The sequence below is a fragment of the Schistocerca serialis genome, chromosome 7 (genome assembly GCF_023864345.2).
Source record: "Schistocerca serialis cubense isolate TAMUIC-IGC-003099 chromosome 7, iqSchSeri2.2, whole genome shotgun sequence".
NCBI classification, from domain to species: Eukaryota; Metazoa; Arthropoda; class Insecta; order Orthoptera; family Acrididae; genus Schistocerca; species Schistocerca serialis.
In genome coordinates, this window is record NC_064644.1 from 189741523 (window position 1) to 189763986 (window position 22464).

The 22464-nt window shown below is 45.8% G+C and overlaps 1 protein-coding gene across 1 annotated transcript in view; it reads right to left on the minus strand.

Annotated features, from left to right (window-relative positions):
• The window catches only part of LOC126412353 (paired box protein Pax-6), a 258098-nt gene that overhangs the window by 51128 nt on the left and 184506 nt on the right, over positions 1 to 22464 (minus strand). The window contains exon 5 of the mRNA XM_050081908.1: positions 4283 to 4365. Within this exon, the coding sequence (XP_049937865.1) occupies positions 4283 to 4365 (83 nt within the window). The remainder of the gene's footprint in view (positions 1 to 4282; positions 4366 to 22464) is intronic.

A 22464-nucleotide genomic window follows, 5' to 3' on the forward strand; every position in this document is an offset into this window, starting at 1 on the left:
CAGTGGCGCACAACCTATAAAAAGTTCGTTTCTAATATATTTTTTTTGAAAAAGAGACGACCTAAAACACTAAATAAATTGTAAATTTTAGAATCGTACCACCTCTCCCATCTCTTTTGTGTGCTGTTTCATTCATCCAGTTTCACATCCCTCCGCTTCTGGCCCCACTCCTCATTCTAAATATCCTGTCATAAATTTCCTCAAATCTGAGAGTAAAATAGATTGCAACGTACACCATTTTTAAGTGCGGGGATTTTTTTAGTTAATGCAAACATTTAGCACGACTTGCAGAAAAACTGAAGAGAAAACGAGCGCGAGAGAAACGGACTAGCTCTCTCTCATCATTGTTGTTGTTGTTGTTGTTGTTGTGGTCTTCAGTACTGAGACTGGTTTGATGCAGCTCTCCACGCTGCTCTATCCTGTGCAAGCTTCTTCATCTCCCAGTACCTACTGCAGCCTACATCCTTCTGAATCTGCTTAGTGTATTCATCTCTTGGTCTCCCTCTACGATTTTTACCCTCCACGCTGCCCTCCAATACTAAATTGGTGATCCCTTGATGCCTCAGAACATGTCCTACCAACCAATCCCTTCTTCTGGTCAAGTTGTGCCACAAACTTCTCTTCTCCCCAATCCTATTCAATACTTCCTCATTAGTTATGTGATCTACCCATCTAATCTTCAGCATTCTTCTGTAGCACCACATTTCGAAAGCTTCTATTCTCTTCTTGTCCAAACTATTTATCGTCGCCGGCCGAAGTGGCCGTGCGGTTAAAGGCGCTGCAGTCTGGAACCGCAGGACCGCTACGGTCGCAGGTTCGAATCCTGCCTCGGGCATGGATGTTTGTGATGTCTTTATGTTAGTTAGGTTTAACTAGTTCTAAGTTCTAGGGGACTAATGACCTCAGCAGTTGAGTCCCATAGTGCTCAGAGCCATTTGAACCATTTTTTTATTTATCGTCCACGTTTCACTTCCATACATGGCTACACTCCAAACAAATACTTTCAGAAACGACTTCCTGACATTTAAATCTATACTCGATGTTAATTTCTCATTTTTAGTCCCACCTTTCTGCTTTGAATGTATGTGGCATGTTACATGAAGCACTTCTTTGTCAGACATGGAAATATACACTGTCTAATCAAAAGAATCCTGATACCTCTTAGTGGACATTTACAGCGAGGTGACAATTGTCATGCGAAAGAGACATGTACGTTTACAGATAGCACGTACAGTCGTGGACAAAACGAGCGAGACCCCTCGCCTTTTCGTTATGCTGATCCGCACAGCTTTAAAGTCTGCTACACAGCTTAACAGTCAAGGCTACGAAGTGCTACCAACATACTATGCACAGGCGTGAAACTTAAAAAACTATCCGAACTTTGTCAGACTGTTTTCAATCATGTTTAAGACTATATTAATGCTGATTAGTGTGTTCCATTTTTACCGATTTAGGTGACGAAATCCTAACAACGAAAATAGCTACGACAATTACGGAAGATGAGGGCCGCATAAATAATTCCACCAACTCTTTATTCGAAATGTTCTAGTTGCAGTCGATACATCAGCATATTAATCGTAGCTACGCTTTCGATCCAAATCATGTTTACAGGAATGCAAATAAAATCCATTTGCCTATACACATTGTAATTCAGATCCCAGTATTAATGCCACCGCGTTTTAGAAGTGCGAGCATTCCCATTGCTAGCTCGCCGGCCGTGGTGGTCTAGCGGTTCTGGCGCTGCAGTCGGGAACCGCCGAACTGCTACGGTCGCAGGTTCGAATCCTGCCTCGGGCATGGGTGTGTGAGATGTCCTTAGGTTAGTTAGGTTTAAGTAGGTCTAAGTTCTAGGGGACTTATGACCTAAGATGTTGAGTCCCATAGTGCTCAGAGCCATTTTTTGAACCCATTGCTAGCTAGCTTAGGAAACACGTCGGCTAATGAACGTTTTCTGGCTGTGGCGAGTGTAATGGAGGATTTGAAACATCGTAGAGTATGTTTGGCACCTATGTCGCCGTTTATTTCCTGGGGAGGTGCAGAATTATCCTACTAAATTTACTCGCTAATAACAGTATTTTGTTATTTCTATAAACATCCCGAATGAGTGTCACATAAGAGGTGACATAAAGGTAGAAAATTCATGTTTTTGAGTCCAAAAAGCTCTATGCAACAGAAACTGCAGATCATTTTGCCATTTTCATTGCGAAATTGCCAGCTTACTCATGTCTGAGGAAGTAATAGAGGGCTGTTTTCCTGGGTTGTCTGCTAGCGTAATGAAAGGTGTTTGCTACTGCAAGGGAGGTGTAAAAGTTTCTGTGGCGCTTAAGAGTTTGTTATATTCTGATCAGGTAGTATAAGTTCACTAGATGATGAAGTCATACGTCAGTGCACGGAACAGATGGATGTAAAAAGCAATCAATATAATTTCTCATATATTACTGCTCGAAGCTATAAACTTTCACACATAAAATTTACACGTATCCAAATGGAAACATTGTTTTATTTCTATGAGGGTGCGGAAAGAGTGAGCTAACTTGCTAAAATGGGCACTCGGCTTATAGCTTCCTATCCTGACCGTGTTCCAGCCATTAGCTACCTCTCATATTCCTGGCTAATTAACCTTCATCCCTGTGTGTGAGAGGTGAAGGTTTCTTCAGAATGTTCTCTAACCCAATCACGAACAACTGTGCCTCGCTGACAAGGCGCATTGTCATCCATAAGCATTCCACCGCTAGCCCATTCCACGTAAACGCAGCACACACCATTAATGAAACACCACTAGCTTGTACAGTACCTTGTTCACAAGTTGGGTCCATGGCTTCGTGGAGCCTGCACAACACTCGAACTCCACTATCAGCTCTTACCAACTGATGTCGGGACTCATCTGACTGAGCCACGATTTTCCAGTCGTTTGGGGTCCAACTGATATGGTCACGAGCCCAGGAGAAGCACTGCAGTTCGTGCTGTTAGAAAAGGCACTCGCGTAGCTCGTCTGCTGTCATAGCACATTAACGCCATTTTCGGCCATATTGTCCAAACGGATATGTTCGTCGTACGTCCCACATTGATTTCTGCGGTTATTTCATGCAGTGTTGCTTATCTATTGGCACTGACAGCTCTACGAAACATCGGTACTCCCGTCGTTAAGTGAAGGCCGTCGGCCACTGCACCGTCCGTGGTGAGAGGTAATGCCTGAAATTTGGTATTCTCGACAGACTATTATCTCTGTGTATCTCGGAATATTGAATTCCCTAACGATTTCCAAAATCTAATGTTTCATGCTTAATAAGTGTGTATATGATCAGAATGTTAACAGAAATTAAGGACAGGCGTGGGAGATCACTAAACTACGTAAACACGGGTCGTAGACAGGCTTAAATAAACAGAGATTTTGAATAAGCCCTCAATACAAATACAAGAACGTCATTTAATCGTTTAATGTGACACTTGGAAATGGGTGACGAAAATTATTTTAACGTTTTCAGAGTTTGCACATTACTGTACCGGCAGTCACTATACGGTCAGCGGGAGAAAATCACACACAAGAAATATTGAAATACACAAGAAAAAGAAAGCGATCGAGAGAGTGTCTGCGAAGTTTAAATTCGTATCCTGGGCTTGTTATGTTAGAAGCGAATGCTCTGCGATGTGTACTGGATAAAATTTGGCAGTTAAATCAACTACACCGAAAGTACCGAGGTGCCATTAATATGTTAAGAAAATAAGCTGGACTGCGGAAACAGCACGACAGTAACATAGTCAACATGCGCTACTGCAACGTACAATGTTGATTCTTGTTTTCTGATGTTACATTTTTTACAGGCAAATGTTCTAGATTCCTGCCTCCAACATCATTACAAGGTGACAACAACCATAGCAGAGCACAGCAGAAAGTTAATCGGACATTTCCGAGTGCTCGCTCTGATTGTAACTGTTGCCTTAAGGGCGTAAATGTTCAACGTTTCGTTTTCGACCTGTGGTTTTTTGGGAAAGCTTCACTCGATCATACGTGCCCCATCCTGCTCTGGCCGCCTCGCCAACAGAGTGTCTGTCTTCTCTCTACTTAACTTTATGTATAAAATTATCATTAAATACACAATCAATCTGAAACCAGAATTCAAAGAAACAAGTAAGTTTAATGATGTAGACGATCGTTTGATGCTACATAAACAGGAAAGAATCAAGGAGCTTTTAGGTGAGAGACGGTTCTCTGACCTCGAACTGTGTCCTTAGGCTGTAGCAAGGTTCTGTGAAACACAAGTGCGTGATGTGGAAGACTCACCTGTATGCGGGCTTCGGGCAGGCCGATCTTCTCCGCTAGGCGTTCTCGCGCGAACACGTCCGGGTAGTGCGTGCGCTCGAACTCTGCAACACAAGAACGTGGCGGATCAGCGTAGAGCCGGGACCACACATCCGCGCCTCACCAATAACCTTCCAACAGCGCCATAGCCGCTCCACTCTCACTTGTCTTTGTAATCGACGTGGAAGATGGCATGAGGGGGGGGGGGGGGGGGGTTATTACAATAGTCTTTGAGCAAAGGGGCAAGTGCGAGCTCCAGTAATTATCCCCTCTTTACTACTACTCGATTCGTGTAGCGACTTCTGGCAAAGGCCGCATTGGTTCTTAATGTGCATTATTTGTAACGAACTTGATGGTCACAAACAGCTTTATAACATGGGCAGCCACAGCCCTTGAAATTCATGGTAAACAGGACTTGAACAAAACTGCAAACAGCTGTTAATTATATATACACTAAGATGGTATCTCTTCTTGTCCGGAAGAACAGATACCATCGGTGACCATACCGCTCGTTAGAATGAAATTACAATGAAATGAAAACCCTTAGCTGCTTACAGGCGTTGACATACGTCAACGGGGACAGATGAAAATGTGTCCCCCGACCGGGACTCGAACCCGGGATTTCCTGCTTACATGGTAGACGCTCTATCCATCTAAGCCACGGAGGACACAGAGGATAGTGCGACTGCGGGGATTTATGTCTGGCACGCCTCCCGCGAAACCCACATTCTCAACGTATTGTCTCGCACTACATTTGTAGTGCCCCCGCCCATTATACTCATTACTCGCGGCGCGTTGCCGGTTCCCGCAAGAGTTCGGGCACAGTTCGTGCATCCGTACAGAAGAAGAAGATGAAGCCGTTGCAATGCAATTATTAATATTGAGTTCTTCACTCTGAACCGTTGCTATAAGATTAAGTCGTTGGTACAGGGCGTAAACTGTTTATGTTACTGAAAATACTATCTACTGGCATTTGTTTCCAACTGTACGTTCATCTTAAAGTATTCAGTTTAGGATACTCTATAGTGTATATAATTTTGAACCTGAACGTTTGTAACATCATGTGTACGGAAGCAAACAATGCGGTTTCCAACGATCACTGCTTCACTTCATTACTGACGATTATTTTGGTAATTTATTACAGTCTGACTGGATCAACGACTTCTCTGTCGTAAAACGAGAAAAGTAAACTGCGTGCTCAAACTCCTGACACCTACAGTCTCAAGAAGCTATTGTTTATCTTTGAGCCAAGGTCCGTGCTCTTTAACTGAGTATCGCCCCTGTGTAAAGCTTGGGCGTCGTCAGTCGAGGCATATCATTCTGAGTATTTTCCGCCTAAGCAAACAACCTGATATTCAGCAAAAAAGTTTCCAGAAATTTTCATGTTAAAATTAGGGAATAAGAGCTGCTTCTAATAACTTTGTTGGAGCAGTGTTAATGAGGCAGTTGCATTTGCACAGAGCCTTACATGACTCGTAGTGTCCATTGCCGTAATTGTCGTAACTGTAGCTGTTTTGCAACAGGCGAATATGTTTTAGCAACATACGTAGTTCGACATTTTCGCCTGTTAATGACAGTCACTCCTGACATAACCCATTTCATCATTCCGCCAAGAAAAAGAGTATGATTTGATCATAGGCTCACGAGAATGACGACTTCCGCAGCTGCTGTTGAAAATAATAATGATCATCGTTTCTTCCGCCATAACAATGCAACAGACTGCGAGAGTCCTTCATGAGACGCTTTTCAAAGGCAAAGTATCCTAGGTGGCAAGAAGCTATACGCTTAGAACAGCTAACGCTTGTTTGTCAATCAAAGTGGAACGAGTAAAATGAAAGCCTCTATCTGTAGAACGGGCAAGGAAAAAAGAAAAATAATGAAAAAACTGCCTCCTGCACTTTTGCAAGAAAATAAGATTGGTCCAATAATAATTTAGTATTGTACCTTTGTTTTACTATCAGCAGTCACGTACTTTACCCCAACAGTGCTAACCCAAGAATATTTCTTTGAGGAGACAGGCGTAGTTTTTCACTGTTACCGAAATGCTTCGCAGAGCGCTATGGGGTTGCATTCAGAGATCTTCCAGATGGAATGGTGAAAATGCCAGAAAACGTTCTCAAGAGAGTTGTTACAGCATAAATAGGACCTAAGAGCACTGTAATTAACCTAAAAGAATATATTACGACGAACAAATGTTTAATTATTCGAAAGACGCCCAGGCAAGTCGTAATAATGGCTATTAAGAAAAGCATGAAGGAGATTCTGCCATGGACCACGGTTACCATGCCGTGATATGCAGTAATCGTCACACTGAGAAATTCTCTTTCAGCTAGAATTACGCGAACATTTTTCGTGGTCGTGTCCATCCTTGTCCCGTCGCCTTCATCTGACATCTTTTAGCAGAAAGATATTAGTACAATACCTAATATGAGGCTGCGTTGCCCATCTCTGCTTCGCTGCTCATAAAAATTCAGTTGTACCGTACTTGCAACAGTCATTGCACGTTAGTATTATAGAACTTCTGTTTAATGTTTTGAATAAAAAGATTTGCTCCCGTTGCCTGTTCAAATGTGTGTGAAATCTTGTGGGACTATACTGCTAAGGTCATCACTCCCTAAGCTTACACACTACTTAACCTAAAGTATCCTAAGGACAAACACACACACACCCATGCCCGAGGGAGGACTCGAACCTCCGCCGGGATCAGCCGCACAGTCCATGACTGCAGCGCCCTAGACCGCTTTTTTTTTAGTTTTTTTACGGAAATGTGGTAAAAAAATTAGTTAGACGCGAACAGGCGACCATAAGTTCACAACGCACGTCGCTTGCCACTTTTTTTTTTTGCTCTATCCACCTTTTATTTATATATATTTTTCCTATCCATCTTTTTTTTCTGAAAAAATAAAATAAAAATAAAAACGCGGTTCCTCCGCTTTATGCTCCAACAACGCGACCACATCTTTTTTTTTTTGGGGGGGGGGGGGGGGGAAACAGGAAGGCAGGGTAAACAAACAATCTTTATTCGTACAATTGTGCTGTCCTAGGGATAAGAAAAGTATCGAGACAGCAAAAACAATTTGGAAACCATAAAATCAACGCAAAGGCCGCCCTCTTTTTTTTCTTTTTTTTGTTACAGGAATAAAGTAAATGACAATCCTAGTCACGGGCGGGAGTGAAAATGAAGTTATCATCCGTATCACAATCCCTGCAGCACGCGGTGTCGCATCATAAACCTGGCAGAAAGCCATATAATCTTGACCATTTCTGCCAGTGTGGGCGGTATTTATTTCTCCTGCGTCGAACATTCGAAGGACCATTATCTGAGGCGGTTTCGGTGTTTACCATCGTTGTGTGTGTTTTTTTTTTTTTCACGTAAACATAATGCAGTCATAACTGGCGCCGACAGGTAGGGGCCAGTTTTCTTCTCAGTGTGCTATATGCCAATATAATTGAACCGCGCAGTACTGTCTCTAGTCGTTCTGCTGCAGGAGTCTTCCCAGTTCTGGGACACCCCAGCTGTCGGGCGGATTGTGAAAAACACTTCCTAAAAAAATGGAAAAGTAAGTCCTGTATTTCGTATGACTCCGTATGAGCTCGTGTTGTTCTTGTAAATACATCCAATAATCCATCACGGACTTAATATCGTACGAATACAAATGGTTCAAATGGCTCTGAGCACTATGGGACTCAACTGCTGAGGTCATTAGTCCCCTAGAACTTAGAACTAGTTAAACCTAACTAACCTAAGGACATCACAAACATCCATGTCCGAGGCAGGATTCGAACCTGCGACCGTAGCGGTCTTGCGGTTCCAGACTGCAGCGCCTTTAACCGCACGGCCACTTCGGCCGGCCGAATACAAATATTTCGTCGCATGTCCAGCGATCCAATTGACCGCATACGTCTTTTGTTTGGGAAAAAAGGTCTTGTCCGGTAGAAAAAGTACATCCGATATGATTTCTGTGTAGTTAGTGCGCCGAAGGAAGGCCAGTATTCGACGCGTCAGCATCCAGACGTCCCTCGCTGCGCCACATGCTAATCCATGTTCTTCCGTTGCTAACAGTCCACAGTTTGTGCAAAGAGGAGAATCGACCATATGAATTGTATGTAATCGACTCCTGGTCACAAGTTTACGGTTTATAAGAATATACCACATCGATCTCGCTACTGTTGACAGTAATGGAGTATGCAAAAAAATGGTTCAATTGGCTCTGAGCACTATGGGACTTAACATCTGTGGTCATCAGTCCCCTAGAACGTAGAACTACTTAAACCTAACTAACCTAAGGACATCACACACATCCATGCCCGAGGCAGAATTCGAACCTGCGACCGTAGCAGACCCGTGGTTCCGGAATGCAGCACTTAGAACCGCGCGGCTACCGCGGCCGGCAATGGAGTATGCACTACACACCAAATGTGGTTCCACGTTCTCGACGGGTATTTGAATTCCATTATGTTGCGGCCATGGTGATCCATCAAGCATCTATAGATCTCCCGAGTCGTGGGTATTCTCGTCGAAGGTACTTTCAGACGAACATAACTGTAATCAACAAGAAATGAGAAATGGTTCAAATGGCTCTGAGCACTATGGGACTTAACTTCTGAGGTCATCAGTCCACTAGAACTTAGAACTACTTAAACCTAACTAACCTAAGGACATCACACACATCCATGCCCAAGGCAGGATTCGAACTTGCAGTGCCTAGAACCGCTCGGCCACACCGGCCGGCCAACAAGAAATGAGGCAATGTGTGCAAGAGATGGCGAAATATTGCCCACCGCAATAGGGGGTTCGTACGAAGACGGAACAAGTACTTCTATCAGAGCTGACGTTATGGTATGCTTTCTTTGTTGCCAATTTCGTATCATCGCTCGCATGTAAAGCGTCAGAGCTTTGTTTCGCACGTTTGTGAAGTTGAGGCCACCGTTCCGGAACTGTAGCGTTAACGTGTCATATTTGATCTTAAATAACATCCCAGTACTAACATAGTAACCAAAGGCAGCCATGAGGTGGTCTACAATACGCTTCGGTATTGGTAGGATCTGCGCTAAATGGGGCAGTCGTGACGCTATGTGAACGTTGGTGTATGCCACACGTTGGATCATGTCAAAGGCTCACAGGGCGTTGTTGCGTATCGTCAGACGAACATTCTGCAGAAGCCGCCGAGAACTCGCCGCGACCGCTCGGCTAATCCTGCGCGGCGCATTTGTATTTACTAAATGGCATGATATTTGCACGAAAAGCAAAAGGAATTTATGTGTCTCTCAGTACTTGTCTTTCGATTTTCAGGCGAACACTGGAATTTCTTATCCCAATACGAACATGAAGAGAGACAATATCTGACCAAAAGCATGCGGACGCTGCTGTATAGTATGGAACTGAACGCTAGATGTCACGAGAGGCCGCCCCGGCAGTATAATAGGAGTCTGGGAGTAGTGTGTTGTCAGCAGAGAAACAAGAACAGCACAACTGGTCTGTCTGGAGAGCTTACTGACTGCGGGCGTAGACTAGTCACTTGGATGTTGTAAGGTAACCCTTATTTGCGGATAGGAGCGCATCTTTACTTTATTTCCACTTTTGCTATTTCACATACGTGAAGTGAATGTATCAGCGCTGCAGCACGTACAGAGTATGGAGCGCGCGGTAGGTTCTCACGCTGACTAGCAGAGGCGGTTGGCCATCTGACGCTTTCAGAGCCAGAGGAATGAGGTGCCGATGCAGAAATCGCTCGTGACGTCATCAAAGAGTTACATAGGGGAAGTACATTTATTCTGGTGCGAATCAAGTAGATGTTATTAATTAGTGGAAATTGGGACTAGGGCCTCCCGTCCGGTAGACAGTTCGCTGGGTGCAAGTCTTTCGATTTGACGCCACTTCGGCGACTTGCGCGTCGATGGGGATGAAATGATGATGATTAGGACAACTCAACACCCAGTCCCTGAGCGGAGAAAATCTCCGACCCAGCCGGGAATCGAACCGGGGCCCTTAGGATTGACATTCTGTCACATTGACCATTCAGGTACCGGGGCGGACATAAATAGAAATGAAATGAGCGCATGGCATTGTTGGCCGGGAGGCCTCATCCGGGGAAATTCGGCCGCCAAGTGTAAGTCTTATTGCAGTCGACGCCACATTGGGCGACTTGTGTGCCAGTGATGAGGATGAAACGATGATGAGGACAACACAACACCCAGTCCACGAGCGGGAATCGAACCTGGGTACGCTGCATGGGAGGTAAGCACGTTACCACCCAGCTAAGCAGGCGGACTGTTATTAGTAAATACTTGCTAGCAAAAGTTGCCTTTTGCCACTCAGACATTAGAAGTAGTTCATGAGTCATAAACACTGTTGTTGTTGTTGTTGTGGTCTTCAGTCCTGAGACTGGTTTGATGCAGCTCTCCATGCTACTCTATCCTGTGCAAGCTTTTTCATCTCCCAGTACCTACTGCAACCTACATCCTTCTGAATCTGCTTAGTGTATTCATCTCTTGGTCTCCCTCTACGATTTTTACCCTCCACGATGCCCTCCAATACTAAATTGGTGATCCCTTGATGCCTCAGAACATGTCCTACCAACCGATCCCTTCTTCTGGTCAAGTTGTGCCACAAACTTCTCTTCTCCCCAATCCTATTCAATACTTCCTCATTAGTTATGTGATCTACCCATCTAATCTTCTGTAGCACCACATTTCGAAAGCTTCTATTCTCTTCTTGTCCAAACTATTTATCGTCCATGTTTCACTTCCATACATGGCTACACTCCATACGAATACTTTCAGAAATGACTTCCTGACACTTAAATCTATACTGGATGTTAACAAATTTCTCTTCTTCAGAAACGCTTTCCTTGCCATTGCCAGCCTACATTTTATATCCTCTCTACTTCGACCATCATCAGTTATTTTGCTCCCCAAATAGCAAAACTCCTTTACTACTTTAAGTGCCTCATTTCCTAATCTAATTCCCTCAGCATCACCCGACTTAATTAGACTACATTCCATTATCCTTGTTTTGCTTTTGTTGATGTTCATCTTATATCCTCCTTTCAAGACACTGTCCATTCCATTGAACTGCTCTTCCAAGTCCTTTGCTGTCTCCGACAGAATTACAATGTCATCGGCGAACCTCAAAGTTTTTATTTCTTCTCCATGAATTTTAATACCTACTCCGAATTTTTCTTTTGTTTCCTTTACTGCTTGCTCAATATACAGATTGAACAACATCGGGGAGAGGCTACAACCCTGTCTTACTCCCTTCCCAACCACTGCTTCCCTTTCATGTCCCTCGACTCTTATAACTGCCATCTGGTTTCTGTACAAATTGTAAATAGCCTTTCGCTCCCTGTATTTTACCCCTGCCACCTTTAGAATTTGAAAGAGAGTATTCCAGTCAACATTGTCAAAAGCGTTCTCTAAGTCTACAAATGCTAGAAACGTAGGTTTGCCTTTCCTTAATCTTTCTTCTAAGATAAGTCGTAAGGTCAGTATTGCCTCACGTGTTCCAGTGTTTCTACGGAATCCAAACTGATCTTCCCCGAGGTTGGCTTCTACCAGTTTTTCCACTCGTCTGTAAAGAATTCGTGTTAGGTTTTTGCAGCTGTGACTTATTAAGCTGATAGTTCGGTAATTTTCACATCTGTCAACACCTGCTTTCTTTGGGATTGGAATTATTATATTCTTCTTGAAATCTGAGGGTATTTCGCCTGTTTCGTACATCTTGCTCACCAGATGATAGAGTTTTGTCAGGACTGGCTCTCCCACGGCCGTCAGTAGTTCCAATGGAATATTGTCTACTCCGGGGGCCTTGTTTCGACTACGGTCTTTCAGTGCTCTGTCAAACTCTTCACTCAGTATCATATCTCCCATTTCATCTTCATCTACATCCTCTTCCATTTCCATAATATTGTCCTCAAGTACATCGCCCTTGTATAGACCCTCTATATACTCCTTCCACCTTTCTGCTTTCCCTTCTTTGCTTACAACTGGGTTTCCATCTGAGCTCTTGACTGGATAAACACTATCTTTCAGTAATTTTACAATGCCATGAAACGTTGATATTAATAAATAATTGAATGACTCTGGCAAAACGAAGATATACGATCTTATACAAACTACACCGATTGTACGCTCAACTTAAGAGTGTGCGCCATAGTAGGCGGTCGTCGACAGGACGCCCTTCGATCTAGTCATGCAGTAGACCACGCTCTCGTACCGGTTAACTGGCTCTGGCTCCGAGCACTATGGGACTTAACATCTATGGTCATCAGTCCCCTAGAACGTAGAACTACTTAAACCTAACTAACCTAAGGACATCACACAACACCCAGTCAGTACCGGTTAACAGTTAGCTGATAATCAGTATGAACAAGTTCATTTTACGGCGGTTCTTATATAAACGCACCATAATGGCGTCCTGTGTAAAAGTTATTTGCACCAAAAAACTTCTTCCCGCTACATTACCTAAAACAGTAGTATTGCACTTTCAGAATGTGACAGCGCCGCTGCGGCTCCGGAAGGGGACATAAAGCTACGAGAGCATCTCCACCTAACAGGTAGGAAGAATTCCTACACGTTGGCTCACTAGGTCAGTTCAAGAACGGACTGGCTTAATTATCACAAAACTCAGATGGGAAAGCGCGGCTACATTATAGTGTACGCCCCTAATGCCACCATCTATCGACTCACCGACTAAACTGATACATTTCTGGAGGTTTAGCGAGAGGGAGGTTCTTGCGATGTCGCCTGATTCCAAGGACATTCCAACCCTTAGAAGGTGACCAAACAGACTCTTGGCGACGTGGTTCTGAAATGGAAAAGGGAAGGAACAACCGAAGTAAACAAAAACCAGACAAGTACTGATGGTCAGGGACCGTCGAGCATTGCAAAGGATGACTGTAAAAAAAATCGCGCAAAATCAGCGAAGGGAATCACCCGTGAGTTCCAAAGTTCTATCAGCAGACCAGCTAGCCGTAGAGAGGTAAAAAAAAGGGTACAACGCTCGAACAGCACCTCATAAACCACACTTTTCTACAGTCAGTGTTAAGCGGCGCTTGACACTGTACCGTGGATGACTGGAAACAAGTGATTTGGATTGTTGAATCTATCTATACCTTGTGAAAATGCGTAGGAAGAGTTTGGGTATGACGAGTGCCTGGAGAATTTTGCCTGTCATCGTGCGTAGCGCCACCAGTGAAGTATGGAGGAGGTACTGTTATGGTATGGGCACGTTTTTCATGGTTAGAGTGTGCTCTCACTTATTGCGTTTAAGAAAACGCTAAATGTGGAAGGATACGAACACTTCTACAGCATCGTATACTGCCCACACTAGATGAACAGTTCGCAGGCGATGATTTTTTGTATCAGCGTGACAGTGCACCCTGTCATAAAACAGCGTCTGTGAGCAATATTTTAGGGCAATAACATTCCTGAAATAGATTAGGACCGCGCTGCTGCTGCTGTCGCAGGTTCGAATCCTGCCTCGGGCATGGATGTGTGTGATGTCCTTAGGTTAGCTAGGTTTACGTAGTTCTAAGTCTAGGCGACATGACCTCAGATGTTAAGTCCCATAGTGCTTAGAGCCATTTGAACCATTTTTGAAATGGAGTGGTCTGCCCGGAATCCCGACCTGAACCCAATGCAATGGGCTGCCATTCTCAACAGACATTGAAAGTGTACCCAGAACGTATCACGCCGTTATGAAGGCGTAGGGTGGAAGCACCTCCTCTTAACGTCCACAATAGCTGTCTGGGTACTTTTAATCAGGCAATGCACAACTTCCTTTAGACACAGGTGCCCTAAGGAACAAGACTATCTACACGATTGTAAGGGCATATGTCAAGAGAGAGTATTTCCCTATATGATTACCTGCGTAAACTAAACTCCGCCCGAAGAGGCCTTGAAGGCACAATCGTGCCGACCGGCTGCCGTGTCATCCTCTGCCCACAGGCGTCCAGTGGTTGCGGGTATGGAGGGGCATATGGTCAGAACACAGCGCTCCCTGCCGCTGTCGGTTTTCGTGACCGGAGCCGCTACCTCCCCATCAAGTAGCTTCTCAGTTGGCCTTAGAAGGGCTGAGTGCACCCCGCTTGCCAACAGCGCAGACCAGACGGTCACCCATCCGCACGCTCGCCAAGCCCGACAGAGCTTAACTTCTGATAGGTACCACAGCGGCAAGGCCATTGGCCATGATTATCTATCTACTGGCGATATTAATAACAGCACGTCTTTTGAAAAATCTGACATTTTTTTAGGACCACTCGATATTTTGTGAGACGTCTCGCAAAATAGACGGCAAATGTGGTAAATATGAGGTGTATGTGTGCCCATACAGCATAGTTCCGGCACCATTATGCGATGTTTACACAGGAATAGAAGTGAATGTGACAGTGCGTGGTCAGATTTCATATTGACAGTCAGGGCACGGGGTGTTTCCAAATAGTACAACCAGTTTAACAAGACTACAGCTTCTAAGTGTATGGAGACAGGAATCTGCTACAGATTTTAACTTACGCGTCAAAACTAAAAGATTACTTGGTGCCAATTGTAAGTTGCCAGTTCTAGTGCTTGCTGCAGCTATAGCACCCGCTCATATCCGATGATGTGCATCGGACTGGGACAGCGACGGCTCAGCGACAAAAGGCGTTCTGTTTTCCGTTTAGAAACGTGCTACTCAGTTACAGTGACTTCCGTCAAGAGTACGGCGCTGAGCCTCCTGCAGTTCAAGGGCCGTACGGATCTCACATTGGACGAGTTGTCTCCAATGTCGCCTTATCTCAAGATTTTGTTTGGGGGGGGGGGGCAGGAGGAGGGGGGGATGCAGCTCTGTGAAGTGCTCGGCATGTGTGATTGCCATTATAACAACTCTAGGCTAACGGCGACGCTGTGAATGACGCAACTCCAGAATCGGACATGAAGAAATGGTTCAAATGGCTCTGAGCACTATGGGGCTCAACTGCCGAGGTCATTAGTCATCTAGAACTTAGAACTAGTTAAACCTAACTAACCTAAGGACATCACACACATCCATGCCCGAGGCAGGATTCGAACCTGCGACCGTAGCGGTCTCGCGGTTCCAGACTGCAGCGCCAGAACCGCGCGGCCACTTCGGCCGGCCGTGAAGAAATGTTATGAGTTTCACAATTCTCTGGATGTTTATTGTGCACTAAAATTCATCCCTTAATCCATGTAGAAGAGAACCGACTCGTGGAGATAACATCTTGGACCTACTGATAACAAACAGACCCGAACTTTTCTACTCTGTATGTACAGAACAGGGAATCAGTGATCATAAGGCCGTTGCAGCATCCCTAAATATGGAAGTTAGTAGGAATATAAAAAAAGGGAGGAAGGTTTATCTGTTTAGCAAGAGTAATAGAAGGCATATTTCAGACTACCTAACAGATCAAAACGAAAATTTCTGTTCCGACACTGACAATGTTGAGTGTTTATGGAAAAAGTTCAAGGCAATCGTAAAATGCGTTTTAGACAGGTACGTGCCGAGTAAAATTGTGAGGGACGGGAAAAACCCACCGTGGTACAACAACAAAGTTAGGAAACTACTGCGAAAGCAAAGAGAGCTTCACTCAAAGTTTAAACACAGCCATAACCTCTCAGACAAACAGAAGCTAAACGATGTCAAAGTTAGCGTAAGGAGGGCTATGCGTGAAGCGTTCAGTGAATTCGAAAGTAAAATTCTATGTACCGACTTGACAGAAAATCCTAGGAAGTTCTGGTCTTACGTTAAATCAGTAAGTGGCTCGAAACAGCATATCCAGACACTCCGGTATGATGATGGCATTGAAACAGAGGATGACACGCGTAAAGCTGAAATACTAAACACCTTTTTCCAAAGCTGTTTCACAGAGGAAGACCGCACTGCAGTTCCTTCTCTAAATCCTCGCACAAACGAAAAAATGGCTGACATCGAAATAAGTGTCCAAGGAATAGAAAAGCAACTGGAATCACTCAACAGAGGAAAGTCCACTGGACCTGACGGGATACCAATTCGATTCTACACAGAGTACGCGAAAGAACTTGCCCCCCTTCTAACAGCCGTGTACCGCAAGTCTCTAGAGGAACGGATGGTTCCAAATGATTGGAAAAGACCACAGGTAGTCCCAGTCTTCAAGAAGGGTCGTCGAGCAGATGCGCAAAACTATAGACCTATATCTCTGACGTCGATCTGTTGTAGAATTTTAGAACATGTTTTTTGCTCGAGTATCATGTCGTTTTTGGAAACCCAGAATCTACTATGTAGGAATCAACATGGATTCCGGAAACAGCGATCGTGTGAGACCCAACTCGCTTTATTTGTTCATGAGACCCAGAAAATATTAGATACAGGCTCCCAGGTAGATGCTATTTTTCTTGACTTCCGGAAGGCGTTCGATACAGTTCCGCACTGTCGCCTGATAAACAAAGTAAGAGCCTACGGAATATCAGACCAGCTGTGTGGCTGGATTGAAGAGTTTTTAGCAAACAGAACACAGCATGTTGTTATCAATGGAGAGACGTCTACAGACGTTAAAGTAACCTCTGGCGTGCCACAGGGGAGTGTTATGGGACCATTGCTTTTCACAATATATATAAATGACCTAGTAGATAGTGTCGGAAGTTCCATGCGGCTTTTCGCGGATGATGCTGTAGTATACAGAGAAGTTGCAGCATTAGAAAATTGTAGCGAAATGCAGGAAGATCTGCAGCGGATAGGCACTTGGTGCAGAGAGTGGCAACTGGCCCTTAACATAGACAAATGTAATGTATTGCGAATACATAGAAAGAAGGATCCTTTATTGTATGATTATATGATAGCGGAACAAACACTGGTAGCAGTTACTTCTGTAAAATATCTGGGAGCATGCGTGCGGAACGATTTGAAGTGGAATGATCATATAAAATTAATTGTTGGTAAGGCGGGTACCAGGTTGAGATTCATTGGGAGAGTCCTTAGAAAATGTAGTCCATCAACAAAGGAGGTGGCTTACAAAACACTCGTTCGACCTATACTTGAGTATTGCTCATCAGTGTGGGATCCGTACCAGATCGGGTTGACGGAGGAGATAGAGAAGATCCAAAGAAGAGCGGCGCGTTTCGTCACAGGGTTATTTGGTAACCGTGATAGCGTTACGGAGATGTTTAACGAACTCAAGTGGCAGACTCTGCAAGAGAGGCGCTCTGCATCGCGGTGTAGCTTGCTGTCCAGGTTTCGAGAGGGTGCATTTCTGGATGAGGTATCGAATATATTGCTTCCCCCTACTTATACCTCCCGAGGAGATCAGGAATGTAAAATTAGAGAGATTCGAGCGCGCACGGAGGCTTTCAGACAGTCGTTCTTCCCGCGAACCATACGCGACTGGAACATGAAAGGGAGGTAATGACAGTGCCACGTAAAGTGCCCTCCGCCACACACCGTTGGGTGGCTTGCGGAATATAAATGTAGATGTAGATGTAGTCTTGTGGATCGAGTAAATCCTTCTGAAGCACTCTAATGTCATTGTATTCCACCTTTTATGAGTTCGGAATGCCGTTAAGTAAGTAAATAATACACCATCCGCACAAGAACTTCCGAGACTGACTTTATTCCTGGAGTATAAGCGTCGTCAGCGCAGTAACTACGGAGGCAGTTTGAACTAAGTACTGTAAACAACTGATGTGCATTCGACCAGTCGGTTGTGACCAGGCAGTATTACTTATTTGACCTGCGACCATAGAGTGTCAATGTTGCTGTTTCACAAATTGCAATGGAGTAACATCTCTAAATCTTGTGTTCAGCACATCGTCAGAATATTTAGAACAAGAGCAAACTATCTGCAAAGTTTGTCCCACACGCCATGACTCTCGAACAAAACGACGAGTGAACGCCTGCAGTGACTTGGCTGAAATTCAACACGCGGACATTTCTTTTCTACACTCCTGGAAATTGAAATAAGAACACCGTGAATTCATTGTCCCAGGAAGGGGAAACTTTATTGACACATTCCTGGGGTCAGATACATCACATGATCACACTGACAGAACCACAGGCACATAGACACAGGCAACAGAGCATGCACAATGTCGGCACTAGTACAGTGCATATCCACCTTTCGCAGCAATGCAGGCTGCTATTCTCCCATGGAGACGATCGTAGAGATGGTGGATGTAGTCCTGTGGAACGGCTTGCCACGCTATTTCCACCTGGCGCCTCAGATGGACCAGCGTTCGAGCTGGACGTGCAGACCGCGTGAGACGACGCTTCATCCAGTCCCAAACATGCTCAATGGGGGACAGATCCGGAGATCTTGCTGGCCAGGGTAGTTGACTTACACCTTCTAGAGCACGTTGGGTGGGATGGGATACAAGCGGACGTGCATTGTCCTGTTGGAACAGCAAGTTCCCTGGCCCGTCTAGGAATGGTAGAACGATGGGTTCGATGACGGTTTGGATGTACCGTGCACTATTCAGTGTCCCCTCGACGATCACCAGTGGTGTACGGCCAGTGTAGGAGATCGCTCCCCACACCATGATGCCGGGTGTTGGCCCTGTGTGCCTCGGTCGTATGCAGTCCTGATTGTGGCGCTCACCTGCACGGCGCCAAACACGCATACGACCATCATTGGCACCAAGGCAGAAGCGATTCTCATCGCTGAAGACGACACGTCTCCATTCGTCCCTCCATTCACGCCTGTCGCGACACCACTGGAGGCGGGCTGCACGATGTTGGGGCGTGAGCGGAAGACGGCCTAACGGTGTGCGGGACCGTAGCCCAGCTTCATGGAGACGGTTGCGAATGGTCCTCGCCGACACCCCAGGAGCAACAGTGTCCCTAATTTGCTGGGAAGTGGCGGTGCGGTCCCCTACGGCACTGCGTAGGTTCCTACGGTCTTGGCGTGCATCCTTGCGTCGCTGCGGTCCGGTCCCAGGTCGACGGGCACGTGCACCTTCCGCCGACCACTGGCGACAACATCGATGTACTGTGGAGACCTCAAGCCCCACGTGTTGAGCAATTCGGCGGTACGTCCACCCGGCCTCCCGCATGCCCACTATACGCCCTCGCTCAAAGTCCATCAACTGCACATACGGTTCACGTCCACGCTGTCGCGGCATGCTACCAGTGTTAAAGACTGCGATGGAGCTCCGTATGCCACGGCAAACTGGCTGACACTGACGGCGGCGGTGCACAAATGCTGCGCAGCTAGCGCCATTCGACGGCCAACACCGCGGTTCCTGGTGTGTCCGCTGTGCCGTGCGTGTGATCATTGCTTGTACAGCCCTCTCGCAGTGTCCGGAGCAAGTATGGTGAGTCTGACACACCGGTGTCAATGTGTTCTTTTTTCCATTTCCAGGAGTGTAGAAAAAATCACCACGGGTATGGAGATTTGGCGTCACAAATACGAACATACCACAAAACTACAAAATGCACAAATTCACATGAAGTGTCAACGCTCTGGCAGCATAACCGACATTCAGTCAATGTGAAACACGAGTTTTTCAACTACCCAAAGAAAGGCTTTTCTAGAAATTTCACATGGTTTTTATGAACGTTCTGTGCGTTGTATTCAATTGGGGGAAGAGTATATAGAAAACATGAACCATTAAGGCAACGATCTTAACCAAATGGTTCAAATGGCTCTGAGCACTATGGAACTTAACATCTGAGGTCATCAGTCCCCTAAGCCAGGCTCGGTGGCCGAGCGGTTCTAGGCGCTTCAGTCCGCAACCGAGCGACTGCTACGGTTCGAATCCTGCCTGGGGCATGGATGTCTGTGATGTCCTTAGGTTAGTTAGGTTTAAGTAGTTCTAAGTTCTAGGGGACTGATGACCTCAGATTTTAAGTTCCATAGTGCTCAGAGCCATTTGAACCATCAGTCCTCTAGAACTGAGAACTACTTAAACCTAACTAACCTAAGGACATCAAACACATCCATGCCCGAGTCAGGATTCGAACCTGCTACCGTAGCGGTCGCGCGGTTCCAGACTGAAGCGCCTAGAACCGCTCGGCCACAACGGCCGGCCGATCAGAACCGTTATCGTTATTTATCATACAACACACAAATTTGAAGACTGTTTTCCACAGCTGTACGTTTCGGGAGGCAAGCTCCCGTCATCCGCCTGTCTCCGTTCAACCTTTCGTACATACACATTTAAAGAAGCACGAAAAAATCATGAAGTAAAATGAAAGAAAGATACCTCGTCTTACTTTAAAATAAGCAACACCTGATTCTTTGTTTCGCTTCTTTGTACTACCGCCCACTCCCTAAAGTGCTCTTTTCCTACAGTGATAACACCGATCACATTTGGTACATCAGCTGCCCTCCTCTACACCGGCTTGTTCTCTAAACAAGTATCTTCACAACCACCATTTTCAGTCCTTGAGCTCGATAATATTTAGAACACCATCCTATAGTTTCTCTATTTTTTACTAAGCCTGTTTCGAAAATGTTTGGCTGACGGGGTAAATGCTTTCGTATTTCGGCCAGTAAAAATGTTACGGGTATTATGAAACAGTGGAAATCTTTATTTTGACAGCTGAACAGTTACTGAAGAGTTAGATTTGTTCACGTCTGGTTGCGATACGCTGTACGGTCGAGGTCTGCTGGTAGAGTGGCTACACTTCATGTGCTGCCAGCCTGTGTTGTGTGGAGAATTCCCAGCGCTAGCGGACGGTACTCGCGCGCCGTCAGCAGTAGTTGCAGACTTTGCCGCTCCAGTGCGCGGCGCTGTCTTCCGGCAGGTGCGATTCGCGAGCCGCCATGTTTGCCGACGCGTGGCGTCTTGGGCGCCAGCCGCTGCCGCCGCCACGGCGCCCACCGACGCCGATCGATGGCGGCTGCCGGCGCGCGGCGCTCCCCGTTGTGTTCTTCGGCGGGCCGCCGTGCCATCCGGCGCAGCAGTTCTCTTTAAGGGCGCCCCGGGCCAAAGAAATTAAACGAGATCTGCCCCGGCTGCCGGCTGCGGGCGACCGTGATAGGGGGAGGCGGCCCGTGTCTCTCAATTTGATTTTCATTCCTCCGGCCCTAATCGCCTCGGTGCTCGCTCTTCTACCGAGACAACTGCAGGGCGCCTTAGTCCCAGACACGCAGACTTACACCCGCACTGTCTCTTCTCACGAGAACATTACCTTCCTAATCCACATTTTCCACCCCATGCTTTACGTCAAATAAACGAAGTTTAATGAAAGCATCTTCGCGCAAGGTATGTGAATGTTTCTGCTCTGCCGCGCGGGATTAGCCGAGTGGTCTTAGGCGCTGCAGTCATGTACTGTGCGGCTGATCCCGGCGGAGGTTCGAGTCCTCCCTCGGGCATGGGTGTGAGTGTTTGTCCTTAGCATAATTTAGGTTAAACGGTGTATAAGCTTAGGGACTGATGACCTTAGCAGTTAAGTCCCATAACATTTCACACGCATTTTTGATTCTGCTCTATCTGCAAGTTGTCGGGCAAGGATGTGTGTGATGTCCTTAGGTTAGTTAGGTTTAAGTAGTTCTAAGTTCTAGGGGACTGATGACCTCAGCAGTTAAGTCCCATAGTGATCAGAGCTATTTGAACCATATCTGCAAGTTGGATCTTTCGTAGAAAACAGGAGCGGATACGTGCAGTTGTTTCTCATTCAGTAAGTAAGAATACACAGGAGAAAATATAACGGAAACGCTGTGTCTCCATATTAACGTCAGGTATCTTAAACGTAACTCCTCTTACTCTTCCATACCCTACGGATGACGATACTTTGGTGAGCAGCCGAGCGGAGCGGTTGTGCGGTTTGAGGCACCATGTCACGGACTGCGCGGCCCCTCCCGGCAGAGGTTAGAGTCCTCCCTCGGGCATGGGTGTGTGTGTTGTTCTCAGCATAACTTAGTTTAAATAGTGCGTAAGTCTAGGGACCGATGACCTCACCAGTTTGGTCCCTTAGGAATTCATTACACACTACTTAACCTAAATTATCCTAAGGACAAACACACACGCCCATGCCCGAGGGAGGACTCGAACCTCCGCCGGGACCAGCCATACAGTCCATGACTGCAGCGCCTCAGACAGCTTGGCTAATCCCGCGCGGCATTTGGTGAGCAGAGGCGCAAGTTTCTTTCCTTTTAAAACTCTGGCTCGCGAATTTCGCAATTCCCTGCAAAAGCCTATCCTCTAGAGTAGAAATGTGGAAAGTGCGGCACCACAACTTACGCCGAAGAAAT